This window comes from Teleopsis dalmanni, chromosome 1 (genome assembly GCF_002237135.1).
Source record: "Teleopsis dalmanni isolate 2A chromosome 1, ASM223713v2, whole genome shotgun sequence".
In the NCBI taxonomy this organism is placed as follows: Eukaryota; Metazoa; Arthropoda; class Insecta; order Diptera; family Diopsidae; genus Teleopsis; species Teleopsis dalmanni.
The window spans coordinates 74,116,284-74,134,535 of NC_051846.1; the positions used below are offsets into that span (position 1 = coordinate 74,116,284).

The 18,252-nt window shown below is 27.6% G+C and overlaps 1 protein-coding gene across 3 annotated transcripts; it reads right to left on the bottom strand.

Annotated features, from left to right (window-relative positions):
* Positions 1-5,194: 5,194 nt before the first annotated feature.
* Positions 5,195-10,709, bottom strand: LOC119670247 (tyrosine-protein phosphatase vhp-1). Of its 3 annotated transcripts, none has more exons than XM_038080427.1 (5): positions 9,971-10,177; positions 9,788-9,904; positions 9,272-9,722; positions 7,613-8,357; positions 5,195-5,375 (listed from the first exon to the last, which is right to left on the bottom strand). In XM_038080427.1, exons 3-5 carry the CDS (start codon positions 9,699-9,701, stop codon positions 5,345-5,347), a joined length of 1,206 nt encoding a protein of 401 aa, XP_037936355.1. In that variant the 5' UTR covers positions 9,702-9,722; positions 9,788-9,904; positions 9,971-10,177; the 3' UTR covers positions 5,195-5,344. The 3 variants fall into 3 exon arrangements, with proteins under 3 accessions (XP_037936355.1, XP_037936353.1, XP_037936354.1); XM_038080425.1 differs by having other exon boundaries at positions 5,196-5,375; positions 9,975-10,177; XM_038080426.1 differs by lacking the exon at positions 9,971-10,177 and adding an exon at positions 10,631-10,709 and having other exon boundaries at positions 5,198-5,375.
* Between the last annotated feature and the right edge of the window lie 7,543 nt (positions 10,710-18,252).

Here is an 18,252-nt window from a genome sequence, read left to right on the forward strand (position 1 = left end):
TAAAAATATTTCAAATTAAAAGAATAATATTTCACTATTAGCAAAATTATAACTTTAATGGTAAAAAGTAATAAAAAATCGATTATAAAAAAATATATATTCAAATATTTTATTTTAAAGCAGCGTTGGTTAAATGAATGTTTTAGGTCAGACATAAAAATCTAAGAGTTGTTCTATATAATAACTGACAGTTATGCCATTAATTCTAGTTAAAAATCCAACACCATTGCATTGAAAACATTCCTTAATTATTGATCCAATGCAACCTTTCTATGAAAGTCTACGAACTGATTCGCAGCCACTAAAAGCATCCAAACAAATCTTAAATAAAACAATTATTAAATTAATTTTTAACATTGATATTTTCCTTCATTTTGACGTAAGAAACTAAATTCTTAGTATAAACTATTATTTTCAATAGCGGGGTTTTTATCTTACAATAGTGAAATTGCAACAAAAAAAATTTTGGTGTATTATTTTTAATTAGTTAGATTTTTGGCTGTTGTTGTTGTTGTAACCCGCTGGGACCTGTAAGCAAATAACACGAAAGGATATACAAGACGATTACATAGGTAAGGAAGTGGATGGGTAGTGGTTGGGGAAGATGAAGGGGGTGAGAGGATGGGGAAAGTTAGGTGAGTGGGATGAACTTGACGTTAACCTAGATCCGACCGGAGAAAACTGGTCACTTCAATGGGGCACGCCTAAAGATCAATTGGACGAAGGTTTGTGTGTGTGGTAGGATAGGAAAACAGATGGGCGATGTCATGGGAGAACAGCTGCAGTTAGGGCACACATTGGGAATAGACATGTTTATGCGTGACTCAATTTTTGACTGACCATACAGCTGTTAAGAGAATTACCAAATATCCATCCTCAGCGAACAATAAAACAATTATTTTAATATAATGCAATAAAATATATATAATTTATTAAAATTTTATATATTGTTTCCAATCATCAATAATATTTTTATGTGATTTCTTTAACAATTTTCATAAAATCCACATATTGCTTCAATTATACATAAAATAAAATATTTATCATTAGTTAGATTTATATAGGTAGGTGTCCTTTGTTTCATTTGTGTGATTTTAAAATTCTTTATTCTCAATAAAATATATTTCATTTTTATAATATTATTAGATTTATTATTATAGAACAATGTATATTATTTTATTCCAATATATATTGTGGGTTAAATTTTTTTAAATGCTATTTTTGCTTTTTAAACAATTACTAATCAACAAAATGCAATTGCTTATGCTTTTCTATATTATATATATACATTTAATCCAATTATATAATTTTAATGCAAAATATATATAAATACTTTTTTCTTATATATTGAGGCCATTTTAAGCTATAAGCACACTTCTTTTGTTCAACAATTTATTCTAATAAATTTTAAACTTAACATATATTTATAAACGTTTATTGCTCATTTTTATTATAGTTTGAGCATTTTTTATTGTTTTAGTTCTCAAAATAATTAAGCAATTATTTTTAAAAAAATTTTTATATCGGTTTTAATAAAAATGTAAAAAATTATTTATTATATACGCAACAATAATATATTTAACAACTTCTACGGCTAAAATTCAATACTAAACAATTATGTTTCATTTTAAGCAACTTATCAATGCTGTTTATAAAAATAAAAAATTTAAAATTACTTATTTTATTTATTCACTAATCGCTTGGGTATCTAAAATTTCTTTCGTATTTACTACGCATGGTATAAAAATATCCTTAATTTAATAATTTTAAAAATCCAACATTTTTAATTATTTTTGTTTTTTTTTTTAGAGAAAAACTTTGTAACAATTTGTGCTAATTATATATTAAATAGTATTTTCTATTAACAATATTTATATATAAATTTATTCGTTTTTATATATCTCATATGTGGTTGCATTCAAATTTCAACAAATTTTTAATAAAATTTTAAAAATATTTGAAACCAATTAACTTTTATTTTTAAATGTACAACAAATTTAATTTTTCTTCTTAAATTTGATATCTCTATTTTAAACTTTAATAGAAACAACACATTATATTAAAAATATTTAATTATTTAAATCAAAAAATCAATTGTATTTTTAACAAATAAGACAATTAAAAAATTGGGGTTCGAAAATTTTTTTTAAAATAATTTAAATAAATTTTTTTAAAAATAATTCAAATAAATTTTTTTATAAATAATTAATTCATTTATAGTTTTAATGAAATAAAACAAAATATGAAATTTTGTAGAGTACTAAAATAATAAAAAAGCAATATATAATATCTACACATTTTTTAAATTTTATATGGTTTTAAAATAAAACAAAAATACAAAATAAATAAAACCAACACTAAAAAGGAACACAAAATATGAAAAAACTCAAAAATAATAAAATAAAAATAATGATATCTAAATAAATAAATGTATTATAATAAATAAATATAACAATAAATAAATATAATAAATAAATATAATAATAAATAAATACAATAACAAATATATATAATAATAAATAAAAATAAAAATCTTATGTAATTTAATATAGAATTTTATATGGTTATGAAATAATAAAATTAAATATTACATTTTTGTCATTAAAAAAAAATAAAACAAAAACATAATATAAAATTTTATATAATTTTAAAATAATGAATTAAATAATAAATAAGTAATATATGAAACTCACATTTTTAAAATTAAAATATTTTATATAAAATTTTTTATGATAATAAAATAAACTATAAAATTTTATGTAATTTCATTAAAATAATATAAAAATTTTAATATTATATAGTTTTTAACTTCGAAAGCATGAAGTATTTCTTCCTTTAATAAAGAAAGTATGTCAGACATTTTTATTAGAAATTTGTTAATATAGTTTTCCAATATTTATATAATACTTAATATATATTTTTTTTATAACATTCATTTGATATTTATCAATTAATTATAGTTGGAATTGTACAGAGTTGATTGCTTAGTTTAATGAGGTGATATTGCGGTATTTTAAAAAATATAAATGAATTAAAATTAATATGACATATTTCAAATATGACAAATTTTATATCTATACATATGAGCAGATATTTAGGTATTCTCCATAAAATAATCAGTTTATATTATTTATGTTTTTAGTATAACATATCATATTATTTCAAGTAATTGGTAAAAGCTTTACATAATTTATTTGATATATATAAATAAATAAATAATAATACAAATATAAATAATTTTATATAAAAATAAATAGTTTTACAAGGATATCGGTATTACATATTTATAAACAATATTTATAAGAATAATTCATAATATGTATAAAAAATATTATATATTTATATTCTCCTATTATAATTTGATATAACACAACTTAACCAAATATATTTCTAATAACAATTTTTAAAAAATATATTATTTATAACATAACAGAGGTATTTTACTGTAACTCTGTAATCAATAAAGTGATAAAATAATAAACTTTTAAACGCATCTGATATTATAAAAGCTAGAGATGACTTTAAAAATTAATCTACATTCATCGACTAATTTTTTCCACACAATATTCTTTTTTTTCAATACAACAAAAAAATAATTTTCTTATTAATTATAAAATGAAATCAATAGCATCAACGGAAATGAAAACGTTTTTACAATCTTAAGTTTGCCATTTTCCATAATAAAATTAAAATTATTGAACGTTGCAATAACACTCCATATGAATGTTAGAAGGAGTACTGCTCCATACGTATAGATATTTAAATATATTAATAAAATTACTGAAAAATTATATATAGCAAAAAATACTACATAAATAAATAATATAAAATAATAAATAAAATAAATAACATAAAATAATAAATAAAATAAATAATATAAAATAACAAACAAAATAAATGATATAAAATAATAAATAAAATAAATATAAAATAAATAATATACTAAATACGCTAAATTTACAATTGTGTATTATTAAAATAAAATTAATATTTTTTTAATTATTTCAGAATTAATATTTCAGTTTCGCTATGCTTGATCTTATTTTTATGTAAAGCACAAATAAAAAATTATTTTATTTTATACTTTTTTCACTTATATCTTTACTTAGCAAAAAAAAAAAAATGGCTCTTCTATCATTTGATTTGTGGTAATGTGTTTTCTATAAAAAATATATAAATAAAACTGTAGAACAAATTTTGTGAAATAAAAATAAATATATATTTTTTTTATAGTTTTAATCACTTATTATACATCTTTACTTAGTAAAAACAAAAAATAAATACAACTGTGCGCCTTTCATTTAATTTGTGATAATATTTTTTCAATATAAAATATATAAATAAAACTAGTAAAATAATTTTTGTGCAAAACAAATATAAATATATACTTTGTTTTATAGTTTTGTTCACTTAATATTGTTTTAATCATCTATTTGTAAAGATATTATTTACGTTTAAATTATAGAAATCAGAATACCAGATATAAATTTTTATATATATGATTAATTATTGTTAAAAAACTTATTGCAACAGATTTAATAACAATTATAGAGTAGAAATTATAAATATATATTTATGTTATATGTTAATAAATTTAAAAATAACACACGATGTTTTTAGAAAAACTAAAAAAAATTATGAATATAAATTATATATATAAGCAATACAAATTATTGAATTTAAATTAATTTATATAAGAAAAAATTAAGAAATAAATATTTTATGTATTATGATATGATAACGTTTTGGTCGGTGTTTTTCAGCAGGTCATAGTTGTTGTGTTGTAAATATAAGTAATCTTTAAAATTTATTTAATTTTTAATTACTAATTTTGTTTTCATCTTATAGTATATATAGTATGTATATATAAAGTATATATATATTTGTGTTGATGTGTTTTTAAAGCGTTGGATTTGGTTAATAGAGTTTTAAAATTTTTTAACAATATTATGAAAATGCGAAAATAATTTCTTAGTCTAGAGGAAGAATTAGGTTGCATTATAAAAGTTTAGAAACTAAATTTTAATTGCAAGTGTAGAGTTTTAAGATTTTAGAAATCGTAATTGCTTTTCAAATTTTCAAAATTCCATTATGAATATCAATTCATAATATTTTAAATAGTAACAATACTTTAGTTAAAAAGCTTCTTAAGCTTTTATATACAAAATACTTTTGTTTTTGTTTTCTCATTGACGTCATTCGCGACTATTCAAAACAACAAAAAAAAACAACAGACAAAGTTTTTCCAACATGGATTTTCAATTAAAATGAAAAATCGTTCAATTTCAATGTGAAATTAAGAAAATGCATTAATCATTTACGCACAGCTCCGTATCCAATCGTTTCATCTTTGCTTCTTAACTAAACTTGTCGATCTGTAATATAGAAAAAAATTACTTTATTAAACTGTCGAAGCATATTTCCTTAATAAGCTTATTAACAACATCTATTTATAAAAACAATTTAGATTTTATATTTCATGCATTCATTTTATTTTAGATGAATGACGCTAAATATAGGCTGTTGTTGTTGTTGAGGCCCGTGGAGATCTTTACAGCAGATAACATGAAAGGAATTATAAGTATGTATACATGGGTTAGAATCTGTTTGAGTAAAGAAAATGTGACAGGAAAGGGTAGGACTAAATAGAGTACACAGTCCATGCTCTAGAGGTGTGCTATATATGATTTCAAGAAAACATCTCTGTACTATTTATTTAGTAATATTCTATGATGACATATATGTATTTAATATTTAATTAAATAAATCTTTTGTACAATAAAATTGCGGGTTAATTAATCAATATACATAAATACAATATTCGGTATATAAATTTTATAAATGTAAACAATATATATACAAATAATATATATGCAAGTATGCAGAGTACTTGAATTTGAGGACGTGGACACAATTCTGTCATTTCAAAAAAAAAAAAAAATTATTTCGTACCTTATAGAGTAATTTACCTGAAGCCTGGAATATCTCCTTTATATATGTTTACTGTTAGTATGCGTTTTAACCGATTTTGCCCCAGCGGTAACTTAAGTTACTAGCACTTTTGTCAAGCATTTGGTCTATCAATACACCAGAAATAGTTAGTCTAATGGATTTATTTTGTTTTTTGGTGTATTTAAAATAAAAACAATTGGGACGAAATTGGACTAAAGTTGTTATTTCATAAATGCAGTGCAAAATCATAGAGTTCCAAATAGCGAGCAATTTTAAATCGATTTTATTAATTATAAAATCAAATAATGTAAATGAAATCATTACAATTTCTACTAGTAAATTTAAAATATTTTAAAATACATAAATAAAAATTTTCGATAAGTATTTTAAAAAATCGAAGTATAAGAATAAAAATCAAACGTAATTTTAGTTACTAACGGGCCGAGGTTACCATCTCAGAGTTAATGAGCTACTAGTTCCATTATAAATAGAATATATATACGGATATATTAATAGTGTTTGATATGGTTACTTATAATGATCTACTACAAGAAAAACGTTTATATTTCAAAACAAAATACCACTTATCGACGGAACAGACGTGAATATAAAAATATCTAAGATTATTTCATACACAATGACTGTAAACTAAATGATAAACGGCACTGGGTCGTCGAATTTGACGAATGGTTCTGAGTAGTAGAATTGTACGTTCTTGGAAAGACTATGATTCGATTTACTTAAATATATTAAGATAGAAACAGTTTGATATAGAAGTGCTTCTCACTAACAAACACTTTTTCCTTTCAATGGAATCTAATTGTAAAAGACTTCAGATTATGTTAAGTAGAAAAGTTAATCGGTAGCTTGTATATTCGAGTGGCAATATAATTATATGGATATAAATTTATTAGACAGAAAGACTAATAACTAGTGTAATGGAAAAGTTCTCTAGTACTATCGGGAAACTTCTTAGCGTTTCCAAATGAAAATGGTTTAATGAGTAGATAATGTATAGGATTAAGTTAACATATAATAAATATTAATACACAAGGCCTTAGATATATTATATATCCACAAAATTTTTATAATTCCTTAATGGGAAAAATAAGCGTTACGGAACAGAGCTGTTTTGTTCCAAAGCAGATGCAAAAATAGATGAACACACAAAATAGCTTTGCTAAGCCAACTTATTCCACATAGCTTATTTATTAAGGTTGATCGCTTATAAGACCAACAATTAGAATGATGTTTTCAAACAAATAATAGAGCAAAGTACTAGAAGATTAAGGCGATAATTGCTTAAAATACCAAATCGAGCGCAAGGATACTAGACAGTAAGATGCTCAAAGCTTCAATAATGTTGTCTACGAAGCACTACTTTGAAGTAAGATGATATGGTAAGATCTAATGTTATGTTTATCTTCACTTTTTGTAAGTACATTTACGAGATATTTTATATTGCAATGTAGAGATATCACAGTGATTCCTAAAGGTGCACTAGAATACACCTTAAACGCTTATATTATTAAATTTAACAAATTAAGCAATTATTTATTCTATTCTCTATGTGATAATAAATTTTAAAGTCATTGTTACGATAAACCACATATAAACGATACACAAATGTCTCAGTAAGTGACATTATATATAATATTACCTTCTAACACCAGATCTAGGACTAACTGGTGGAGTGCGAGCAGGAGACGGAGGTGCAGAGCTGCCAGATGAACCGCGAGATGACAATGAAAGTGTAGAATTGCGTGGTGCTGTACAGCCTAAATAAATAGCTGAACCTTTATCGCTATCACGTAAATCAACACGAGAACCATGGACGGATGATGGAACAGAGCCTACCGTACCTGTATATGAATGCAAACCAGCAGGGCTACTGCGTGGACGTACACCTAAACCACTAATTGTGCTAGCACTACGTTGTAAGTGTGTACCTCCTTGTTCATCACTGGTAATACAGCTGCTGCCATTTGTTTTTTCCGAATTTTGTCGTGTTGTATTTGCAGTTTTTATTGAGGTCGTTGTTGTAGTTAACCGAGATCCAGCACTTCGAATACGTGGTGATCTTGTTGGAGAGTTTTCTAACATTTCTTGTTTTTCATTTTTTGATGCAGTTATTGCTGCTGCATAAGCTGCAGCTTCCGTTGAAGTCGTTGGACTTAAATTAGTTTCTTCATCTTCAGGTATTTTTTGTTCGCCCAGAGAAAGTCGTATTGCCGGTGAGTGATTCGGTGAGGTCGGACACGATTGTACGCTGGCTGCTAAGCCAGTTAAACCAGCAGCGGTGGTAGAAGTAGTTGAAGATGATTGTGTTAGTAGACGTGAACGCGTCGATGCAGAGGACGGTCTACGTCGAAAAAGACCTTTAGCGGGGTCCATATTACAAACACCTAAAGAAATTAAGATATTTTTTAGATATTCAGGGCAATATCTATTTTATAAATAAATCACATTTCTAATTTTAAAAAGTAGTTGCAGTCATTAAATTTAATGATAAAACTAAGGGTAGTTTATTACTTCAAAGAGTATTTATATGCTTAATAAATTAAATAATTAAGCATACCAAATAAATAAATATACTTTAATTGAAATGTTAGGTTTATATAGCTAGTTTTTATTTTCTTATAATATTAACAGTAATTTCAAGAGGAAAAAGAATTTAGAAAAAAAAATATTTTTCATTTCGTTAAAAAATTTATTCAAACAAACATGAAATTAATAAATATACTTCAATTGCGATTATTATTATATATAGCTTTTTAAATTTAAGATATAACGTTATAGTAACTTCAGAGTTAACTTAATGGATATATATAAATATATATAAATGTTCGGGCTTATAATTACAATTTAAAGTTGTTAAAAATTAAAAAATACAAGCTCCTTTACTGTACGATTTAAAATAAGTCTTCTAATTAAAGCAGATGGAAAGTTAACTTTTTTTATAATTTAATCAATTATATAAATAAAAAATAATTTTACTGACAATGTGACAATGTATCACAAATTTCTTATTATAATTTCTTATTATAATAATCTTTTATTTCTTCGATATTTGCAGTGTAAAGTACACAGTTATTCATCAGTTCTAACCCGCCAGGTTCTATAGGAAGCAACGCTTCTAGAAATTTTTTTGAAGTTTTTCTTTTTCCAATTAAGTTGCTTTGTGAGGCATTTTCATTAACACCGAATGTTATATCATAAGCCATACCATCTTTATTTTCATTAGTATTCATGACAATGCCCGTTTCACAACTTTTCATAATTTTACAATCGACACAATCACAATTTTTGTTTTCAATACCTGTTGGACATTTTTCACTGCGTGCACAATTTCCTTCACAAATGTCCTTCTTTTTTAACAAAGTATCATGTAATTCTAATGCATCTACACACTTGCTATAATCCAATTGTTCAAGTGCCAGTGATGGAAAACGTTCACGCAGACGACGCCTCTCCTCAATCAAGCGAAACGCTTCAAATTCATTTAATTGTGCTTGAAAACCAGTATTTGGATTTGCAATCGCGCGTCCAGCTCTAACTACTTTTAAAGCTTCCTTCCAAGTTAAATTTGTTGCGGTCATTATGTATGCAACAGCAACTGTTACCGAACGAGACATGCCCGCCAAGCAATGTATAAGTACATTGCCTTCACGTAAACGTGCTGCATGTATAAAATCATTACAAACTGAAAAATATTGTGACAAATTCTGATCCGGTGTATCTGCCGCCATGACGCACAAATAATGTTTGTCCTGCATTTAAAAATTATTTATTGAATTAATTTAGATGAATATATTGAAACCAAACTAGTACTCACTGGCAGCAATCGCCTAGGACTGTCATGTATGGCTACTATATGCGTTATTTGAAATTTATCCAATTGTTGTACGTCCTTCGAGTCCCTGTAATTTCCCACGTATAATCCAGGCAACACCTAAATCAAAAAATAATTTTATTTTACTTTTACTACATAAAAGGGTTTATGTTTTAATTTAACAACTTTCCAAATCCAATTCTACAAGCCATTTTTTACTATTAGGCATATACTCTTCTACGTAAAACTTAAAAATATTAATATTAAAGAACACAAACAAGAATTTAAAATCGACTAAAAATAATGATTTTTCGCCAAACGTCATTGAAACGTCATAAGAACTGTCAAAAATCGTACAGCGAAGTGTGCGCAAAGGAAGAAGTCAAAACAAATATTTTGAACTGTCAATTTTTTTTATAAATATTTCATTTAATATTTTGGAGCGCAAATAAAACATAATATGTTCTTTATATATTTAATATATTAATTTATATAATTTATTGTTATATTAAAACAAATAAATTATGCTTATGTTAAATTTGTAAAGTATATAAAAATATTTATAACATGCTTCTATGAATGAATAATTTTTCTTGTAAAATTAATGAGTAAAGTTATTTAGAAGAAATATATTTATATAACTTTTAGTACATATATATTTTAGATAATAACCGATTCTAAATGTAATATCTTGTACATGACATGAAATACATAATACATTCAAACATAGTTTTAAACAATTTATATGTTTGTAATTCTGTATATTTCCGAGACGTTAATTATTTATTAACAAATTCATAATTATTAATCCTAAACCCATAACATATAATTATTTATATAACTTACTTTGTTCATTCCATTCCCCATATTGCTTCATATATATTGCTCAGTCACTCTCAGTGCTATGCTCTCTCCGATTAAAAGATATAATCTGTAATAAAAACAAGATAGAACTATTAAAATTTCTTACAAAATAAATCTGACTTTTTTATCTCAGAATACAGGATAAGATTATTAATAACTGCATTTTACAAGTTAAAAAATAATAAAATATTTTTTGAATAATATGTGTTGACACTTAAGTATTGCTAATTAAACAATATCTATATATATAAATAATAATATCTATCACTTATCACTTATAATTATTTATAAATTGTAAAATTAAATAACTCTTTTCAGTGAAATAAATTTTATTTTTGCAATTAATAACAATTTTGTTTCTTTGGAACACATCTAAACACCAAAAGTGATTGATGTTATGGCGCGCAGTTTAAAACTGTGAACTCTACACAGAAACATAGTGCTTCATCGTTCGCTGCTGATTAAACAACTTTGTTATTTTCTGTATATTGATGCACGATGCTGGTTTGGACGATTAACACATTTTGTAGTTTCCGCTGTGTAATTATATTTTCATATGATATAATAAAATGCGCCACAAATCTCTAACAACGCATAAAAAATGTCAAACTTTCATGTATATAAAATAAGTTAATATTTTTGAAAAAACAATCATGAATCTTAAAGTCAAGCAATAATCTTTATAGGCTACTCAATAATCATTTGTCATAAGAAATCGAACTATATTAAATTCCAACAATAATTAAAACAAAAATAGAAGTTTCGGCTATTGCCATTTTTTTATTATTTTATATTGTAGAAACAATTAACACTTAAGTGCTAAAACAGCTTACACTAGGTTTTATTGAACTAACTTTAGAGAAACTTTAAGTTCATGGAACTTATAACACGTTATGCTATTTGTGGAACTAAGCGAAAACCGTTTAAAATTCCGCAATAACCCGTTATTTTTAAATACGCTATTTTCAAATAATATGTAATATGCTAGGAGTAGTGATGTAAAGATTACGATCTGCAGATTATCACAATTAAGTTAGGTACAAGCAGGAACTTTCTACTTTAAACAATCATGATATAACGGTTGTATATTTATTCATTCAGTGTTTGAAAATTAGAAATATATGTTGTGGTACAAATACAATAAGTGAAAAATAATTAACGCTTACGTGAACTATTCCTATGGCTCTAGGAATGAAATAGCACGTATTCATATATAAACTTTGGTGCTCAGCTCCTTTCATTCGCACCACTCCATAGATTCTGATCAGTGTGAAGTTATCAAAAGTAGAGTACTGTGAACAGTTTATTCGATTTATACCATAATAATAATTGAATATACTCTTAATATAGATAAGACTTCTATATACTCTTATTTAATATATTTTAAAATTATAGCAATTGAACAATTGAGGTTTGAGCAGTTGAATAGCTCTCTCAAGAAATTTCTCCTTCCTATTCCTAAAGATCGAATTACAAAAAAATTATTGTAAGAAAATGTTTAAGAGTATAACTGGTTTATTTTGGCACTAAAGATACAAATTATATGGGATGCCAAAACTAGTACCAGAGTACCTTAAGTTTCCTCAAAATTAACATATATAAAGAATCAGGTCTGGATCATGTCGGAAGATGTGACATGAACTTAGCAGATAAATTTATCAGGAAACAAATAGTATCTCTGTTTAAAGGTACAAAACCTACAAATAAATAACCAAAATGAATTTAAGAATCATTAGAGATAATCTGAAAGGACAGTATAGTTTGAATTAACATCTTACAATGCTATGAAATTATTTTAATGGATGTTATAAATTTTGTATGTAAAGGAATAACACCTCACCCGCATTTTATGCATTTATGCATATAAGCAAACTAAATACCAAAATGGGTTTGATTGTACAACTGTTAAGAAAATTGAACTCGGAGAAAAACTCGGTCGCAATTCAAAATCATCTCAGTTCAATAATTCTATATATTATCTCTTATTTAAGAAAATCAAACTCGGAGAAAAACTTTGAATCCATGAGGAAGACGCTATAGATCTCTAGGTCGCAATGCAAAATTATCAATTCTATACACATATTATTTCTTATTTAGTCAATAAAATATAATAAAAAAAGTTTTCATTTTTAAAGGCTTTTAATTTCATGCTCCTGGTTTATGAATAATGTTTCAGTGATATATGTCAAATAAAATCTTTTTATATATTTTTTATCTGGAACAGTGACAGTAACATTCGAAAAACCACTGCATCAACAAAAACTTACTGTTTAGTGTGGATTTTGGTCTGCATGAGTAACAGGTGGGCACTTATTTGGAAATGACGAAATTGAAATATAAGTTGTTAATTCTGTACACTGCAGCTAAATAAATGGTAATTTTTTTTGCCATAAAAGTAAAACCAGGGATATGAAAGATATGTGAATGCGGTGTCACAGGTCACATAACATGTCCTTGCGTGAAAAATTTTCCGGATGTGTAATATCACGTTTTGATTATTAAGATCATAAAGATTATTTATTTTGTCATCACTGTAAGTTTCTTGTGAGGTTACTCAAAGGATCGGGTTCGCGAACAATTCTTAAACGGTTACCGCTTTGAAAATGAATATCTGCCAAGTTATGGCCAAACTATTACCGGATATGTGCTGATAAGTGATCGAAAATAATGTCAAAATTGTCTGTTGGTACTGTATGACGTCCTTTGGAATTTAATAGAATGATATCGAATCAAACATCTAATCAGAAGGTTCAAAGTTAAATATTATAAAATAAATATTTATTCTCAATCATTGGCATTATCATGCTTTTAATGTACTTTCGGTACTTCTAAATGGATAACCCTGAAAAAGTTGAATGTTGTATTAAAATTGTATAATAGATATTAAACATATCTTCATATCATTCACAATACTTTTAATTTCGATATATTACTCCATATTTAAACGCAGAGAGTATGTCCTACAATCTAGTATTTTATTAGTTATGAATTGTTTGTGATCCAATGTCAACAAAATAACAGTTTTAGCTATTATTAAATTAATTGTTCTTGTGGCAAGAGAGATATGCCAGAAGTGGATAATCTATTCAAGCACTTTAATAACAATTCATGGGGACAATGCCAGCTAAGCAATTGAAATTCTTTTTGAATAAAAAGCAATTTACTTTCGTACCATTTTTCACATGTTCAAAGCATTGAAGTCCTTGAGATGGCAGTGTCGAAATTAAATTAAATTTAGGGGAAATAATGTTATAACTCATATAAATAAAATAAAAATAATTTGAATACTGAATACTGAATAGCAAACAAATCTTTCTGGAGCACTAAAATTTAAATTTATTGCCTCCATGCAACACTCCTTCTTCTCGGCCAACGTGCAAGAGAATTGCTATTCCTACTAGAATTGCTATTAGTACGTTTATGTGATTGTGGTACGAGTATGACGTCAGTACGAGTGCTTTTGACTTTGACCTACAGTTTTTACTACAGATGCACCCACTAACTGGCTCTTCAGTCTACTTTACTCGTTATGGTCTAAATGTATGCAATCAAAATTTGTTGGCACTGAAACCTGCATTTCTGTTTTTGACAATACTTTGCGCCTGTGTTCAGTTAATACTCGCCAACATTGACATTGTTGTTGTTGTTGTTGTTATTGTTGCATATTTAAATTGTAAACAATGTTTACATTGCTTTGACAGTGACAACGACAATAAAAGCCAACAACAACAACGTTAAAATAAATATTGTTTGTTTTTTTTTATATTCAATATATAAGAGAACATACATATCAAATATATATTCAGTTGTGCTCTATGAAATAAGGAAAACATTGTTGACTTTTAGGCGCATGGAAAAACCTGCTTTGTTTTATTGTTGAGTTATTATTAAAAAATAAAACAAAAGCTAAATAGAAAAGGCAAAATGTAAACAAAAACCAAATTGCTTGCTGACTCAACAGTTTGTTGGCTGCTGCTCTACTTATTGCTCGTTAGTGGAGAGCTCGTAAGATTAGAAGTGTAAGCCAAAACGGAATTAAGCGAATATCAAATAGAAAGGCATGAACTCTTAACAGGACTCGAAGGTTGAGTAGACTTAGAATATGCAAAAGAGAACCAATATCTTTTAATTAAAATTTTAGTTAGTAATTTAAAATTTGCACATAAACAACGATTTTGATATTACATTGTCAGTTAAGTAGTTTTTTTCCTAAACAAATTCTTTATAATGGTTTTTATGTATTTTTTAATCCGGCTATAGGTCCCTTTTTGTTAAATAATTCTACGTTTAATATTTTTTATTATATTTTATATTTCGGTTTTCCTTGAGAGTCATCAACAGGATCACGATCTAACATAAATTAATATTACTAAAACTGTATATACGTCATCCTCTTTATTCTATCGTCTATATTGCATATGTATATTATTTATATATACACAAGTTGTAATTCTCCGATGGACTATAGGATCTGGGCATACCTTATTCAATTTTAACTGTTTCCAAATAAAATTTTTAAAATTCTTGCAATTGTTGTAGCAAACAGATAATATCTAAAATACAACCCAAACAATTACAGAATTTTTTGCTTAATAAATTTGTTAACTAAAAATATAAACTTTACCCGGCACTGTTTATGTCTATAGTCCCCTATATACATATAGTTATAAAAAAGAAAATTTTGGTAACATTAATGAAATAATTTAATATTGAATGTTAATTCATGAAGATTTTTTTTACCTTCAAAGGTCGAAAATTCACTCCAAATCAGCAAACTATGATATCAAAGTCTAGTTTGGGATCATTCACTTATTTAGAATTACTCTAAAGCTGGTAAAAGACAGTTTGTGCGTGCCTCATGTGTTGAAACTGATAGACGGATATTCGAAAACTAGTTGTACTGATAACACTGGTACTATGTTCCCGTCATACAGTGTGACAAAACAGAAAGTAGCCTATAAAAATTCGATATTTTCGGAACCGTAATATCAAGCTCTATCATTACCTTCTACATTTCCAGAAAGAGCATTATTTTTAGTCAGCAATTTCTACAGAAATTAATTTCTCTAGTCAATTCATTAGTAGATTAGGTCAATGTAACTGGATGTAAGCCACATGTAGACCTATGGGCTTCTAATGACGTCAGATTGAGTAATTAAATTAATATCTGTAGGTAATTATTTAGTAGGTTAGGTTAATGTAACTAACTGTAAGTTACGTATAGTTCTATTGGGCTCTAGTGACACCAGATTGAATTGAATCCATATTTCGATTTTGAACTTTATTTTTTTGAGAATTCAAAGAGTGTTTAACACTCTATTCTTAAAATGAACCCCATAAGTATTTCTTAAAGATAATTTAAAAGCATCTTTTTGCACCAGACCTTGCGAACTGTAGTTCTACCATATATGTATATGCATCGGTCCAATAAAGCGGTCCTGTCCTTACTTACTTACTTACTTATGTGGCCATAACAACCCGTTACCGAGTTTCGGCCTGACGCAGCATGTCTCCCCAGGCGCCTCTGCTGCGTGCGCGCCTTCTCCAGTCTCGTATATCAAGTCCAGTTAGTGCTCCCTCAACTTGATCATTCCACCGGAGACACGGTCTACCTCTACGTCTTCTTCCGCCAACTACTGCTTCAAACACCTTTTTCGCCGGAGCGTCTTCATCCATTCTCACGACATGACCAAGCCAGCGAAGCCGCTGGATGTTGATGCGCTGAATTACGTCAATGTCGTGATAAAGCTCGTACAGCTCGTGGTTCATTCTAATGCGGTAGTCGTCGCCAACTCGTAGAGGACCAAAGATCTTACGAATAACTTTTCTCTCGAACACTCCCAGTGCTGCTTCATCATTCTGTGATAACGTCCATGCTTCTGCGCCATACAGAAGCACAGGGAGGATGAGCGACCTATAGAGCGTAAGTTTCGTTTGTCGAGAGAGAGCTCTACATCTCAATTGCCTACTGAGCCCATAGTAGCACCTATTAGCAATGGTAATTCTTCGTCTGATCTCCAGACTGACATCATTTGTATTCGTTACGGCGGTGCCAAGGTAGATGAAATCCTTGACAGATTCGAAAGTATAGTCGCCAGCCACTAGCCCGGTGTCCGAGCGACGCACATTTCTACCAGTAGCCGACATATACTTCGTTTTTCCCTCATTCACCGCTAAACCCATTCTTGCAGATTCCTTTTCGATAGCAGCAAAAGCAGCTGTAACATCACGCTTGCTACGCCCAATGATGTCAATGTCGTCGGCGTAAGCAAGGAGCTGGACACATTTGTAGAATATTGTTCCATTACGATGAACACCTGCCCTGCGCATGATCACTTCCATGACGAAATTGAAGAGGTCACATGATAAGGGATCACCTTGTCTGAAGCCTCGCACGGTATCAAAAGGTTCAGAGAGACTTGATCCTACCTTGACGGAGCTACGGGTATTACTTAGCGTCATTCTGCAAAGCCGAATTAATTTTGCAGGGATACCGAGCTCAGACATTGCGGCGTAAACGCGATCCCTAATGGGGCTATCGAAAGCTGCTTTATAATCGACAAAAAGGTGATGAGTGTCGATGTTATGTTCGTCGGCTTTTTCCAGGATTTGTCGCAGTGTGAATATCTGATCAATGGTGGAGCGACCAGGTCGAAAGCCGCACTGATAAGGTCCAGTCAGTGAGTTGGCATGTGGCTTCAACCTTTCACACAGTACAGTTGAAAGAACCTTGTACGCGACAGGTATTAGGCTAATCCCGCGATAGTTGGCGCAAATCGTCGGGTCACCTTTTTTCAAAGGTGTCCTTACTAGCTTGGGGTTAACTTTGTACAAACTTAGAGATCAAAAGGCAGATTATCTGTGAGATTGTAGGCTATATCCCTTTTCTTGTAAACTCTATATGTATTAAATTACTCACATTTATGATGACGTATATTTCTGTTTAAAAAATGCTGAAATATTTTAACAAGGTTTTGCATATATAGTTCTTGCTCCAAATAATAGTGAAACTAAAACGACAACTAAACAGATATAACATATATACAGATAGATATTACTAAATGTATTCGTTTTATGGTAATGAGGTAGAATATATATGGTCTCTAATATCTCTTTAACAACATTTTATACACTCTATTCATAATAATGTGAAGGATATACAAATAAAAAGAAAAATTGTAATGTTATTTTATTTTATTGAAGTTGCAAGAATACGTGTAAGATCCATTGAAGCATTTAAATAGTTTGGAAAATAAATATTATCTTTTTTATTGAAATTATGCAATTCCGTCTATTTATGTGTATGTATATGTATATATATTATATGGTACTTTTGTGTATTCCATTTATTTTTATTTCGAATAAAATTGCTGTAAATGGAGTCCCTTTACATGAGCAGCGAATTCCTTCTGGCGTACAAAATGCAAGCCAACGCGTTAAAATGAACTAAAAACATTTTAAAAAGTAAAATGTGTCATTATTTTCCATTTATTTTATTTTTAATTTTTTATTTTTTTTATTTTTTATCTGCACTTATGCTTAAATATATTTTAGCATACGCCAGTTAGTATTTCACTGACTTACTGACTTTGCTAAGTTAACAT

Excerpts from the sequence above, each read along its gene's own strand:
- LOC119670247 (XM_038080425.1), bottom strand. The coding sequence starts at position 10,109 with ATGACGTTTGGCGAAAAATCATTATTTTTAGTCGATTTTAAATTCTTG. Across the intron at positions 9,723-9,787 it reads GTCCTAGGCGATTGCTGCCA|GACAAACATTATTTGTGCGT; the intron begins GTGAGTACTAGT and ends TTTTAAATGCAG. Across the intron at positions 8,358-9,271 it reads CAGTGAAAAATGTCCAACAG|GTGTTTGTAATATGGACCCC; the intron begins GTATTGAAAACA and ends TAATTTCTTTAG.